Source organism: Trichomonas vaginalis, chromosome III, assembly GCF_026262505.1.
Source record: "Trichomonas vaginalis G3 chromosome III, whole genome shotgun sequence".
NCBI lineage: Eukaryota > Parabasalia > Trichomonadida > Trichomonadidae > Trichomonas > Trichomonas vaginalis.
The window spans coordinates 19,362,994-19,378,013 of NC_067205.1; the positions used below are offsets into that span (position 1 = coordinate 19,362,994).

At 31.5% G+C, this 15,020-nt stretch overlaps 1 protein-coding gene and 2 pseudogenes across 3 annotated transcripts, besides 3 other annotated features; 2 read left to right on the forward strand and 1 right to left on the reverse strand.

The window, feature by feature from the left end:
* Nucleotides 1-796: 796 nt before the first annotated feature.
* Nucleotides 797-1,718: a mobile genetic element.
* Nucleotides 1,719-1,998: 280 nt separating this feature from the next.
* Nucleotides 1,999-3,567, reverse strand: TVAGG3_0730190 (structural constituent of cell wall; the record flags this gene model as incomplete). The annotated part of the gene is made up of 1 exon (XM_001311206.1): nt 2,788-3,567. The coding sequence occupies one exon, from the start codon at nt 3,565-3,567 to the stop codon at nt 2,788-2,790; it is 780 nt and encodes a 259-aa protein (XP_001311207.1).
* Nucleotides 3,568-4,064: 497 nt separating this feature from the next.
* On the forward strand, nt 4,065-7,431 carry TVAGG3_0730200 (annotated as a pseudogene). Its single transcript has one exon. A coding segment is annotated over exon 1 (3,367 nt).
* Nucleotides 7,432-7,463: 32 nt separating this feature from the next.
* On the forward strand, nt 7,464-8,891 carry TVAGG3_0730210 (annotated as a pseudogene). The gene has a single exon. A coding segment is annotated over exon 1 (1,428 nt).
* A 4,083-nt stretch (nt 8,892-12,974) lies between these two features.
* Nucleotides 12,975-13,007: a mobile genetic element.
* Nucleotides 12,980-13,097: a mobile genetic element.
* The last annotated feature ends 1,923 nt before the right edge of the window (nt 13,098-15,020 follow it).

Consider the following 15,020-nt stretch of genomic DNA (forward strand, 5'->3'; position numbering starts at 1 on the left):
TCACTTGTATTTTCGAATTTAACTGCTCTATCATGAAGGTTGACGAATTTGCAGACGTATGCAAAGCATTTGTTCTCTGCTGGAGCAACTTGTTGGTTTTTGCCTGAAATAACAACAGAAGGAGGATCAATTCCTTCATAATAAAGGGCCCAAACGGAATTTTGATCTTCGTATCTATGAACATATCTCTTAAATACAACTAATTTGATAGTGAAAACGCAGCGAAGAAATCATTACAAAAGTAAAAAAAGACTGGGGGAACACTAGAATTAATTTGAAATAAGCAACTAAGCCAAGAACTCATTACAATACGTGATATTAAAGTACAAGATTTAATTTACCATGGAACATGTACTATAGTAAACAAAGCTGTTTTTTTTTCTGTTGTTTTGGAATGTAAAATTTAGATTTGATGCGTTTGCTGAAATCTCAAATGATCTGTATATAAAGGAAATAGTAATAGAGTATCAATCATAAGCAGCCGGATTCATCTAATATGAAGTTATGACAAATGGATTTAGCGATAAATTTTGAAAATTTGCGCAATCTCGTAGTGGACTTACATCTGATATATTTTCATGTTTAAATTCTACTGAATTATATTTTTTTAATACCACTCATAATTGCTCCAGATCCCCCAGAAGTAACGATCACATTCAAAAATGAAAGATTGATTTCTAAAATAAAGGTCAAAAAATCATGACATCAAAATCATTAACAAAATATTACAACAAAGAGAGGAATTGATAATTGAATATAAATTGTCTATTATTTTCAATTCAAAAATATATTGTTAAAAGGTGACCAAACTATTTTTTGAAAGTCCGCCATAACTTTAATGGTACTATTTCAGCGTGTACAATAAATACAAAAATTCTAAGAGTGCCACATAAAATAGTACTTTAGACTTGAGTTAATGCTACCAAGCAAATGTTAAAAAGATGACTTTAGTGTTTTGATAATCAAAGATTAAAATCATTATTGTCTAAATCAATAATCATAACGACAGAAGTTAATGTTTTTTCATCAGTGCTTTAAATCCACTTTTAAAAGTATACCTCAAAAATCAAAATATCAAAAAAAATTGGCCGATAGGTTTGGCTTTAATTTTTGTCTGCTTTTATGATTTGATATGGATGTTATAATTTTAAAAGTTGAGCCAAATTCACCAATAGATTTTTGAGATTTGCAAATACTCAATAATTTTCAGCGTGTTATCTTTTATTAAAAGAACTATTTGGTTTCAGTATCATATAAATTGATATTTACTTTCTATTTGAACCTTCATTTAGCTAATGATTTAATAATACAGATTTCATCTAGTCCTTATAAGAGAATTTTGAATTTGTTATAATAAAAAAACAAACAGATATAGCTTACACTTCTATAATAAAGATACCTTTTATAGAAATCAGTATGAAATGTGTTTTGGCTTATTGGAAGCATATCAGACATAATCGCCATAATCAAAAAATCTATATACCCAATAAGTAATAAATTTGTCGATATAGATTTTCCATAAAATTAGTTTTTAGTCTGATCTTAAAATAAATTTAATTTTTTATAAAAAAAATCACATTTAAAAGTACCTTTTTAGTAGCTCGAAATCCTGTTGGTGGATTTCGGGCGTACTTCAAAATTAGCTTTTCTTCTACATATGCAAGCTATATTTTAAATATGGGGCAAATCGAATCGGCGAAAGGAGTTTAGTTACCTTTTATTGTTATTGAATAAAGCAGTAGAAGTTTTAATAAATGATATAATAATGATATAAACTATGATTATAATCTATTTAGTATGAAATGAGACAAATTTAATCACATTTGAGAAATCAAAATTGAATTCAATCAATTCATTCTCCTTTATAAGAATATATTAAAAGTTGTGTAATAAGGCCGTGAGCAATGCTTTCAATTTTTACTTCCTCCTTTTCAATTTTATACTTCCTCTTTCCTCTCTCAATTTTACTTCCCCATTTCATTTTTAATGTTGTTCGGAGAAGAGGGTGCCTGATCATGATCAGAGAAGAACCATATGAAGGGAAAACATCATAGCACGATGGATTTCCATCTCGGACTACACTTGTAAGATATTCTCAAAAAAATTTCAACCTGATATCCGATTCCTAACAATTGATAAAATATCTGAATGCATTCCCAGCCTATAATTTTGTTTCCTATCAAAACAATGCATGTATATTTAATGAATTCCCGTTTTATGCAGATTTCTTGAAAATTCAAAGAATTTTCAAGAAATTCCAGAAATTCTTCAGAGTATATGCAGTGAAAATGGTATCATTACAATGTACATTTGAGGGGATAGTTTATTATCAATAATATCCTCGTTTTGATGAAAACTCGCAAATCATGTTTAAAAAAACCACATTTTTTTCAGCTCAAAAGGCAGGTATATTGCTATTTAAGTCAATTATGCTATGGATAAACATTTATTTTGATATTTAGTCTTTAATTAAAAGTAAATTTTATTCAACAGATTTAATTCCCAAAAAGAAGGTATGCACTATGTTTCTATCGTTTCTTCGACAGCTTTTTCCTGCCTTCGACACTTTTTCCCGGGGGAATGTATGTAATATTTTCGTTTAATAAAAATATCGATTCTATCATAGGGAAATTTGGATTGAAAACTAAACTAGTGATTAATTAATACCAATTCTAATCAGCGATATTCAAATGTGATTAAAAATCTATTTAGTAACAAACAAAATACAAACAAAATTTATTAAAATTAAAAACAAAACAAAAAGCAAATTATTGATAAAATTAACAATTATAAGTTGGATCGTCGAATAAGTCGTGTTTGACTTCCAACTGCAAATTGAATAGGGTTATAGTCTTCTGTGAGGATGGCAAAGTTACATGACTGTTTTCGAATAACTTTGAAACCACAGAATGTATCAAATTGATATTTATTAGTAACATAAACTTTAATTGGATCTGATTCAAATATTGATTGAATATTTGAGAAATCTGTTGATCCACAGTAATGAACAATTTCAATTGATGTAGATCTAAATGCAAATCTACCTATTGATTCAACTGTCAACAGAATATAAATTGTCTTTGAAAGTTTACAATTACAAAATGCGAAATCTCCTATGGATATCATTTTCTTTGGAATTGTTGTAATATCATGACAACATTCTAAACTATTGGAGCCTAATCTAGTAACATTCTTAATGATTTCATTTGTTATAGAATTACAATGTGAAAATCCATATTCTTCAATGGAAACAATTCTTACTCCATCAAAATATGCAAGATTGATATCATTCATAAACATAAATGAACTTATTGTAAATGATTCATTTTTAAGTGAAAACTTTCTTAAGTTCATGCAATCTCGAAAACAACTTGAACCAAAATATTGACATGAATGACAATCAATTTCATTGAGACTCGTGCAAAAACTGAAACAGTAATCTCCAATATAGTTGATCTTATCTGGTAATGAAATAATTGTTAAATTTGTACAATGTCCAAAACAATATGAACCTAAATTTGTAACCAAATGAGGGATTGAAATCGAAATTAATGAAATACAATACATAAAGCATGAATTGCCTATTTTGGTAACTGAATTAGGAATATTAATTTCTCTTAAATTTTGACATTCATAAAATGATTCTAAGTATAATTCTGTAATTTCGTTAAAAAAAAAAAAAAAGGTAGTGGGGCTTCCAGGCGCGTTGCGCCCTCTAGCCCTGAAGATGTTTAGTATAAATGAAGTTTTTATTCGGAGGGCTTCCAGGCGCGTTGCGCCCTCTAGCCCATAAAAAATTTCTGAGGACGAGCCAGCCGTTGACTTTTTTGTATAGCACTCAAAATAGTATAACTTTGTCCGGACAAGTAAGGGTCTATCGTCGCTACAGGAAAAGTTACAGGCGTTCCAAGGAAGTATACTTTGAGAAGCCTTTTCCCCCTTATAGAATGAGATAAGACGGTTATTTTACAAAACTGACAACACTTTGACCGAGTAGTTTTTTGTGCTGAACAAAAAGTGTCATATAAACATCTGTCAAAAACCGCTTTTTAACTTCACTTAAAATGCCACGTAAGCTACGTAAGAATATACGTAAGAGGAAGAGAGCATTGAAACATCCAATAGTAAAACTGACACCACAACAACAGTTGCAACAACAAATGATGAATGACCCCACTATGTTGCAACAAATGTCAAGCAACCCTATGCTTTTAAACCGAGTTCTTGGTGCACAGAGTGGAGGTTTAAGAGCGGCACTTTTAGCGAAAATGGCAGGCTATGGTGGAGCCGCAGACGGAACAGCTTATAACCCTCAAAGTCAAATGAATTTGAGTTCACTCAAAAATCAAATAACAAATGTCAAAAAGTCAAACATAGACATACAGAAACAAATAAGTGAAAACGAAAAGAAACTAGAATATGACAGACACACAAAGAAACTCAATGAGTTAAACGTAGAGAAAAAGAAGAAAGAAGAACAACTGAAAGAACTAAGTACAGAGGAATATGCGAAAAAAGTGTCAGAAAAAGCAGCAGAAGTAGCAAAAATGGAACAAGATGTTATAAATTTGAAAAACCATACTACTCAATATAAAGTACTGAAAGATGAAGAAATAAAACAAAAAGCCCTGAAGACATATATGGATAGCGATGAGTATAAAAAAGAAGTTGAAGCAAATGTAAAGGCAGAAAAACTTTTACAGTTGCAAAACCAAACCGTACAGTATGAAAACTTAGCACAAGAAAGTAAAAATAACGACGCAGCCATGCAAAAGGCAATGAAAAGCGCAGAATATATAAAAGCTAATAATGACTGGTTAGATGCCCAAGCCAACGCTAAAGCAGCCCAACTTATAGGGTCAATAAGGACAAAAATACAAGCGGATGAAGACAGTTCAAATGAAGCTTTAATGAATGCTGACTTTAAGAACGCCTTCGAAGCTCTTCATAGTAAGGTGAAACTAGTGAACGACTTCTCATCTGGAAAGAAACTGAAGTCTGAAGGTTTCGACAAAAGAGTTAAGAGAAGTAGCACAAAATATGACGAAAATAACAGATGCAGCAACGAGACAGGCAGTTCAAAGTGCCTATGACGCCGTTAGAGCAACTGTTGTGGAAAGTCAAGAAAAGAGTTACAACAGACCAAAACAGACCTAGTAAATGCTTTCTTAAAAACGAAAAGTCAGGTAGGACATTATGCTGCAGATGGAACATATGTGCCAGCTGGTGGAACTTATATACCAGCTGGTGGAACTTATATACTAGCTAGTGGAACTTATATACCACCAAACCTCAAGAGAAGCACCTGCACCAGGACTACCTAAAACATTTACATCGTCACATGGACACAGACACAGGCATGCACCAAAACCAACACAACAACCAACAGTTCAAAATCCAACACAACAACCAACAGTTCAAAATCCAGCACAACAACAACAACCAACAGTTCAAAATCCAGCACAACAACAACAACCAGCACAGCAACCAACAGTTCAAAACCCTGCACAACAACAACCACAAACAGAGCAAGGACATAAAAGAAGTAGAGAACAAGGAAACCAAGAATTCTTAAAAATGCTAAAGGAAGATTATGGTTACCCAGCTACTCTTGACTTTAGTGACAGATATAAAGAAGCTATTAGAAAGTTCAAGGAAGGAAATACTGACCCGAACCTATTTAGCTTTATGGCTCAGCACCAAATGGGATATAATTTCAAACCTGGAAATACAAACTCGCTAAGGAATATGATTTAATAGCATATCATCCAAATGACATGACTGAATTTACTCCGAGATATTTGGTGTCAGAGCTAAATGATATTTCAACTCTCTTCATGAACGCGTAAAAAATAGAGACGGAACGAAAGAAGAAAGGTTTATGAGTCCGGATGACTTAGATGGAATTGTTAAAAACGGTCTCGGAATATATGAAATGCCAGCAGATGAGGTACAAGAAACTCCACAGGAAGAAGTTCAGATACAACCAGACATGGAAGAAATAGTTCAGCAACAACAGCTAGAAGAGCCTGAAGGAAACGAACAAGTCCCTCCTTGGAAACTAACTTCACAGAACTAGATGAAGATTTGGAACAGCCGAAAAATCTTGACCCTCAACAAGAGTATGAGGTGAATATGGAATCTTTCAAGAGTCTAAGAAAAATTCGGCTGACATGGTGAAGAATATCGAAAAATGTTTGCCGACATACAAAAGACTCCAACACCAGATGAAAATATTCAGCATAGAATGGAAGTACTGAAAGAAAATGTACGCAAATACAATAACCCTTTTTACTTACGACCATATAACGTTCAATCTTTGGCTGAACTCGGTGAAAATAAAAGGTTAAATTTCACCAAAACATATAGAAATGAAACATTGTTTAAAGTTCATTCAGAACCTAACCAATATGGAAACAAACTACTTTTGTTTCTGCAGACTATGGAACTACAATGAGATGGGGTCATAAAGCTAACCCGGATAGGTGGTTCATAAACTTACAACCACAATTCCAAGAAGTTGTAGACGCAATGGAAGTGAATGGTGAACCAGATATAGCTGGTATTTTCAGCGGGCTTTAATGCCATTGAAAGATATGAAAGATGCAGATATTTTGGACCAGTATGAAATGAACATGGCTGATGGAAATATAACACCTGACGTTCTAGAACATTTATCTCAAAGAACTACACAGAACCATAAAGATGGTATATTTGGTGAAGAGTTTAGAAGAAAGTTAGGGAGACAGAAGGAAGAGAACCTATTGTACATGACCTTGCAACGAAAGTTTACAAATGTCATAAAAACTTACTTTGCAGACAATGAACCGAGAAGGGATGAATATTTAAGAAAACTCAAATGGACAGTACCAAATGAAATGTTAGTATTGAAAAACATGTTCTTGACAAAATAAAACAACTACAGAAATAAATGACGCAAGACTGAAACATTGGGTAAAAGCTTTCCCATTCACAAAAGATATTATTGGTTAACATGGAAAGAAAACCAGAATGGCTACAAAACATATATTTGGAAACGAGCTTATTCCATATGGACAAGTCTGTTTGAAGAGCTTGAACGGAAACTCAGGAAAGAGTCATGCAAACAATACGCGAAGACTCAATACAAACTATGACAAAATCTTTCTAGGATATAGGTTACCTGAGATGGGCGACCAGAGCCCAAAGGCAAAAAGGACATGGGAAATTTACAACTACTAGGTGAACATGAGCAAAGATGCAACAACTTGAAGCAGAGGGCAAGTTACCAAAAGCGACACCAAAGAAGAAGAGAAGAGTAGAACAAAGTGAAAGTAGTGAAGAAGTAACTTCATCTAGTGAAAGTAGTGGCAATGAAGGAAAAAGAAGAGTTAAAAACTCAGCCAGGAAGAAGTAAAGCTTGGTCCACGTGGGTTCTATTATGACACATAAATCCAACTATTCTATATTTTTACCCATATGAAATGTACGCCGCTCAGAATAAACGCCAACAGTTTTGGATGCCATGAACGGAAATGTTTCCGAATGGTATAACGAATGCGACAATGCCATTAGAGGTCAGAAATAGTTCCTGGAACTTACGAATATACAACTGCTGTTTCTTATGGAAATGTAGGTGAGTTTGGTGAAGGTTCTTCAACAACAGTAGATATTGCTTGCGACAGGTTTCATATTATTTCTATTGACAACTCATTCTTATACGTGGAACAAGACATTGAAATAAACTTCTGCCAAGTTGTCTGACAAGAAAGGTTGCAATGGAATTTTCTATGTCGGATCCAATATGCTCCAGAAGTTTTCATGGGATATAAGATATATTCTAATCTGACTTAGTTCAAACAGTAACATGGGCAAACTATGAATGGTTCGCTTTGAGAACTCAGTACAACCACAAGCTAGAGAACAAACAGACCAATATGCAACTATTGAGAAAATAAGAAGACTTGACCTAACGTTCCAGGAGTTTATGTTAACCTTTCTGGTTCAGATGGAAATGCTTTACTAAAGTAAAACTGAAACTTAGAGTTCCTTGTCATCTTTCCTCATCTTCAGGTTTTTTAAGATACTTGCCAAACTGGGCAGGAAAAATTTCTATCGAACTTACTCCAAGCAAAAATAACTTAGTCATTGCACCAACACAAGACCCATTCACTTTACTGTAGCTGGAACTGGTGGAGCCAAGTTCTGTGACTTTTTGCAAAGACAAAGTTGACTTAGACTTTGGTTTCTCAAACTTCAACACTGAAGTAAACTATTATTTCAATGCTGCTGGAACTGCTTGGGACCCAGTTAAGTTCACATGCGAAAAATTTGAATGCAAGAGAATAGAAAGCAGACTTGCAGTCTATATGTTGGACCAGATATTTCAAAATGCTTTAGCTGCCAAATATATTGCAGTTCCACTTATGTTCCTATACACCAAATATCTGTCAAAGACTTTGCAGGTGAAGTTGGAAACCAAAGTGCTGACCCAGGTGCAAGAACAGATATTGCTTTAACAACTGCAATGAAACATGCAGATACTATGTTTGTACTGTTTCAGACAACTATAAATGACTATTCTTGTTTCTACAACCCTGGTATTAAATATCATATAAACATAGATGGCAAATATTATCCAAGAGAAGAATATTCTACAGTTGAGGATATGAGGTCATACAACTTGACATTAGATGCTATGAACTTTAACAACAACTTCACAACAACCATTAACCCTGAAATGCAAAGTTCTATTATGCCATATGTGAAAGTATGGACTCATACAGGAGGTCAAAAAACTCAATATACAAATGGAGACCGTTCAAACTTTTGGCTTGGCATTCCATTTGCTGACTCAGAAGACTTTATGGGTGGTATTTCAACTGTTGGTACTGTACAAATACAATATACTGGTGACAGAGACGGTCAGATGAATTGAAAGCAAAGAAGTTTACAAAAACCAATAGCACTTTTCACGGAAGATGCTCTTTTGAAGATTCGTTCGATGAAACCTGCTGGGGCTCCTCAGATTGCATAACGACAGCTTCCATCGAGCAGATTTTTGGCAGCAGGTCAGTAAGTTGTTCTTGAACTGACTTCTCTCCGTCAAATATTGACAGTACGCCAGTTTTGACATAATATTGTATATAAACTTACCTTTAGAATATCTGTAAGTTTTGAAGTTATATTTTTGTCTGCTTCAAGAACTTTCACCATTTTCAGTTATACCAACTTTCTTTGCTTTATGAAATATTTTGGTTCAGCAAAGACTGCTATTCTATAACATTTCATTGTTTGTATAAAGAACTATTCTGTCAATGTATTGATTGTTTGTTGTGTTGTAAACTTTGTTTGGCTTCAATTCGAAGAGATACTCAAATACGTCCATCTTTTTATTCTAAGTAAAATGTCATTTCCGAAAAATAGAAGCGTAAGTGTTTCAAAAGGTTTAATGGCAGTGGCAGATGTGAAGTTAAATTCACCAACTCAAACAACAGTCAAAGTGTTATTGTCATGTCAAAGAAAGAGATGTTGAAGTGGGGAAACCATACGAAAAAAGAGAGAGATATGGTGTTACCCCCTGTCTTTTTGTTACTTTTGCAATGAGTCAACAGATTCATTGTCGAAGTCTAATTAATTGCCTTCGAGAAGTATTTCCATAGAGATGACAATCAAAATAGTATTTGGAACCTTTATTATGAAGGAATTAGTCCTCCTTCTGAAGTCATTACAGGTGAAGTTGAAAAAGTTACAGCAACAGATAAAAAATGTTTTGCATATATCTGTAGATTCATCGGCCTACAAGATAGAGCAGTTAAATTCGAAGATACAAATAATTACTCAATTTTACTTATTGAAAATATTTTTTCAGAAGGTTCAGGTACAATATTTATATCTAGTTCTAGTAATACAGCCATTATTATTGATAAATTCTGTTCATTTGAAAGCCAAACTTCTTCAAGTGGTCAATTTACTTATTTCAAAGGAAAAATCAACAGTACAATCCTCCAAGGATCAATTTGTAATGGAGGAAATAGTTCAGAATATCATATGATTTGCCAATATCAAGGATTTGGATCACTTTCAAAAACAAACATTTCTAACTGTATATCACTCATTTGTCCAAGTTTTCTTTATGATGAAGTTGAATCAATAGGCAATGTTGCATTTTGCAATTTTGAGAATTTAATAGCAACTCAATGGGTTATTGCTGGATTCTCAAATTGTCTCGGAATAATCGAACGATGTAATTATATAAATAATTCTCAAGAGGATTCTTCCGGAATAGTTTATGCTGTAAATAGCGTACTTGATATTTTCGATTCTTCATTCCAAAACAATCGACTGAATGGCCGAGGAGCTTTATTTTATGGAGATTCTGGACAGATTAATATACATAGATGTAGTATTGATGATACATTATTTTATGGAGATGTTGATACAGCAGATCAAGGAACAAAATCGTTTATGAATAATTTAAAGTTCATTGATTTAAGTCCATGCGAAGGAAATCTTGAAATAGTTTTATTATTTGTAACCAAGAAAGAAAATAAAATTTGTTCTCCTTTTAAATCCATAAATTTTCTTTTTGGAAAGTTTTTTATGTCTATTTTGTTTTTTTAGTTAAAGATAAAAAAATTAACAGATCTCTCAAATCAAATATATAATACAACATCAATAAGAATATTTAAAATGAAAGTATTTTCATTTGATGCGGAAGGAAATACTCCTCTTCATCTGGCATTATGTAATTAAGTTATTTCAAAATTTCTGATTGAACTACCATTGAAATGCATAATGATAATAATACTCCACTCCATTTTGCATCACAAAACGGTTCTATAGAAAATATAAGAACACCTATTTTTCATGGTACAATATATATTAATTGTACTAGCAATACTTCAATTATTATTAATAAATTTTGTTCATTTGAAAACCAAACTCCTTCAACAGGCCAATTTGCTTATTTCGAGGGCAAAATCAACAGTACTCTCGAAATTATTGATGGAGGAAATAGTTCAGTATTGTATATGATGTACCAGCAAAACTGTTTCGGATCTCTTTCAAAAATAAACATTTCTAACCGTATTTCATCATTTAGAACAGCATTTAATTATTATTCAGTTGAATCAATAGTAAATGTTTCATTTTGTAATTTTGAGAATTCAAAAGGGGCTAATTATCAGATTACTGTCTTTTTGGAATGTTCAGGTAGAATTGAACGATGTAATTATATAAATAATTCTCCTGATCAAAGAGTTTATTATGGATTTGTTTATGTTTATAATAAAAGACTTGATATTTTCGATTCATCTTTCCAAAACAAACTACAATATGGATGTATTTATATACATCGATGTAGTATTGATTCTTATTCAACATCTGGGCATGTTTATGTATCAAAAAGAGGATAAGAAATTGGTGATAGGCATTTCAATTTAAAGCAATCTTTATTTGATAATACGAATGAAATTACGATACTTTTTCATCTCATTGTTGAGTTTGTTGGTCTAAAAGATCACCATAAATGTAATTTCACGAAGAAATGAGCAAAGCGAAAATAAAATAGTTATTATTCTCATCTGAAGGAAGTTCACTTATGGTGATTCCCCCTGTCATTTACTACTTTTGCAATGAGTCGTAAAACTCATTGTCGAAGTCAAATTAATTGTCTTCGAGAAGCATTTCCATAGAGATGACAATCAAAATAATATTTGGAACTTTTATTATGAAGGAATTAGTCCTCCTTCAGAAGTTTTTACAGGTGAAGTTGAAAAAATTACACCAAAATCAAGCAAATGCTTTGCATACATATGCAAATTCATCAACTTACAAGATAGAGCAGTTAAATTCGAAGATACAAATGATTACTCGATTTTACTTTGCGAAAACATTTTTTCACATGGTCCGGGTACAGTATATATTAAAAGTTCTAGTAAAAATGACATTATTATTGATAAGTTCTGTTCATTTGAAAGTAAAACTCCTTCAAAAGGTCAATTTGCTTATTTCTCGAACAATATCAGCAGTACAATCCTCCAAGGATCAATTTTTAATGGAGGAAATAGTTCAGATGATGCAATGATTTACCAGAGAAGTAGTTTTGTATCACTTTCAAAAATAAACGTTTCTAAATGTATTATTAGCTTGTGCGGGTTTTAAATATGATTATGTTGAATCAACAGTAAATGTTTCATTTTGTAATTTTGAGAATTTAAACGCAACTGACGGATTGATTACTGCTTTTTCTTATTCTCCAGGAATAATAGACAAATGTAATTATATAAATAATTCTCAAGATGGTATTTCAGGATTAGTTTATGTTTTTTGGAATAGACTTGATATTTACAATTCATCTTTCCAAAATAATAACAATGGAGTTTTATTTGAAGGATACAGTGATTATCAATGTAGTATTGATTCATCTTTGCCTCTTACAGATCATGGAACAGTTTATACATCAGATCAAGGAACAGAATCTTTTAAAAATAATTTAAAGTTCATTGACTTAAGTCCATGTGAAGGAGATCTTGAAATCGTATTATTATTTGTACCAAAGAAAGGAAATAAAATTTGTTCATTTTGTCCATCTATAAATTTCTTTTTGGTAAATTTTTTATTTCTGTTTTGTTATTTAGTAAAAGATAAAAAATTCGAAACATTTATTATGAAAATAAAGGTGAATATCCCAATATTGTCCAGATGTTCAGCTTATATGATTCTTTAAATTATTGATTAAATAAAATATTGATTATGTTTGAGGGTTTGCAAATGGTTCATTCTCAATAATGATTACATTGAGAGAGGGTTCAATCCTGGTTTCTAATATTATTGGTAAGGATTTAAATTGAGTATAATTTGTAGTTTTCTGTATACATATATTGATATATTTATCTATTTTCCTGCACATAAAGATTGCATTTACATCTTTCTGTCATTGTCTCAATTTTTTTGACACTAAAGCTATATAGGCTGATATATTTTTCTGCTATTTAAGGGCGCACTTACCACTTTCTGACATTCTCTCAAATTTCCTGTTTAAGGTTTTATTTTTTATGCTCTTCACGTCCGTATATCTCTTTTTGAGAGAGTGTCAGAAAGAGGTAAGTGCATCCTTAATTTGCCTTTAAATACAAGATAACTATTCTAAAAATAAAAGGAATAATTACTTACCTAATTTGGCCAATATCTTGCAATATCTAGCAAAACACTTACCTTGACGATACAAACAGTTTGGTCAGAAAGGTACCTTAAAATTTAATGAGCGAATGCCAAAATTTAACAAGACATTATGATATACTTCTACATATGTGCAAAGATTATATTGATGCTTTTAATTCTCTTTACACTATTAAATCTAATACAGAAGAAGAAATTGATAAAGTTTACGAAAAGATTAAAAAGAATTTACTAGAAAACAAATTATTTTCACCAGAAGAAATTATTATTCAAATCCAATTTGCTTGCGATTATAGAATAGGTTATTTAAGAGCGTATTGGGAAATATTCAAAAAGATATACCACGAATATGGCATCAAACATGATTATGATATTAATCCGAAGTTTGCTTTTTCTTTTATATAAAGAATATGACTTTATTTTGGATACAGGACTGCTTTACGAATTTAATAAAATGAAATATAAAAAATTCACGGTAGATGTTTTCCAAGAAAATTCGATTAATTTTGCCATTATGAAAGATGATGTTGCTAAATTAATTGAATGAACAGAATTAACAGAAAATCGAGAGGATTTTAATTATTTAAAAAGCATTCATTATCCTAAGTCAGGCAAATATTCAATGCTTGAAATATGTTGTTTACATGGTGCTGTTAATTGTTTCAAATTTTGTTTATCTGAATTCAAGTTCGAAATAACACAATATTGCATTAATTTTGCTTTTTTGAGTGGAAATCCTGATATTTTGAATATATGTTTGAAAGAATTGGATGATAACAGTGATATTGATTTAGAGTCATGCATGAAATATGCCATTATTTCTCATAACGTTGATTTTGTTTCTTATTTAGTAACCGAAAGAGATCTCGATGTTGATATTGATATGTGTTTAAAATACAAAAACCTTCAAGCATTTTTAATATATTTTGATCAAAATAATTCAATTGAAAAAATAAACTTAGATAAAATCAGAAAATACACATGCATAACTCCATTATTTAGAATAACCATCTTTAGTTGAATATTTCATTTCTAATGGAGGAAATATTGATTCAAAATACGAACAAGATCGAAGTATTCTTCATTATGCTATAATGAATAATTGGAATGAACTTGCAGAAATTCTTATTGCTGATGGTGCAAATGTTAATACAAGAGACAAAGAAGATTGCACTCTTTACATTATGCAGCTGAAAAGGGGTGTATTGAAATTATAAAATATTTAGTTTCAAAAAGGTGCAAATATAAATGCTGATGATAAAAATAAAAGAACTCCACTTCATTATGCGCTGCAATGCAAAAATCTTTTGAAACAATTAAAATTCTTCTAGAAAAAGGTTCTGATATTAATGCAAAGGATGTTAATGGATTCACTCCATTACTTTTAGCAATAAAAAATAATAAATTCGAAATTGCTAAAATACTTATTCAGAATGTGGCAAATCCAAATGTTATTAATAATAATGGAGAAACATCTCTTCAGATAGCTGCAACTCACGGAGGAAGAGAAATCATTGAACTTCTTCTTTCTCAAGGATGCATTATCAATGAAAGTGAATATTTAATTCATTGGGCCAACAAATAAAAATATTGGACACTAGATTTTGTTCTAAGTCTTCATAATAATGTTAATGTAAGAAATTCTGAAAATAAAACTCCACTCCATTTTGCAGCACAAAATGGATCTATAGAAAATAATAGAACACTTATTTTTCATGGTGCAGATATTGAAGCGCATGATAATAAAGGGAACACCCTCTTCATCTGGCAGTAGAAAATGAAGATGTTGCAAAATTTCTGATTGAAAATGGAGCAAATATTAATTCTGTCAATGAAAATGGTCAAACACCTCTAATATA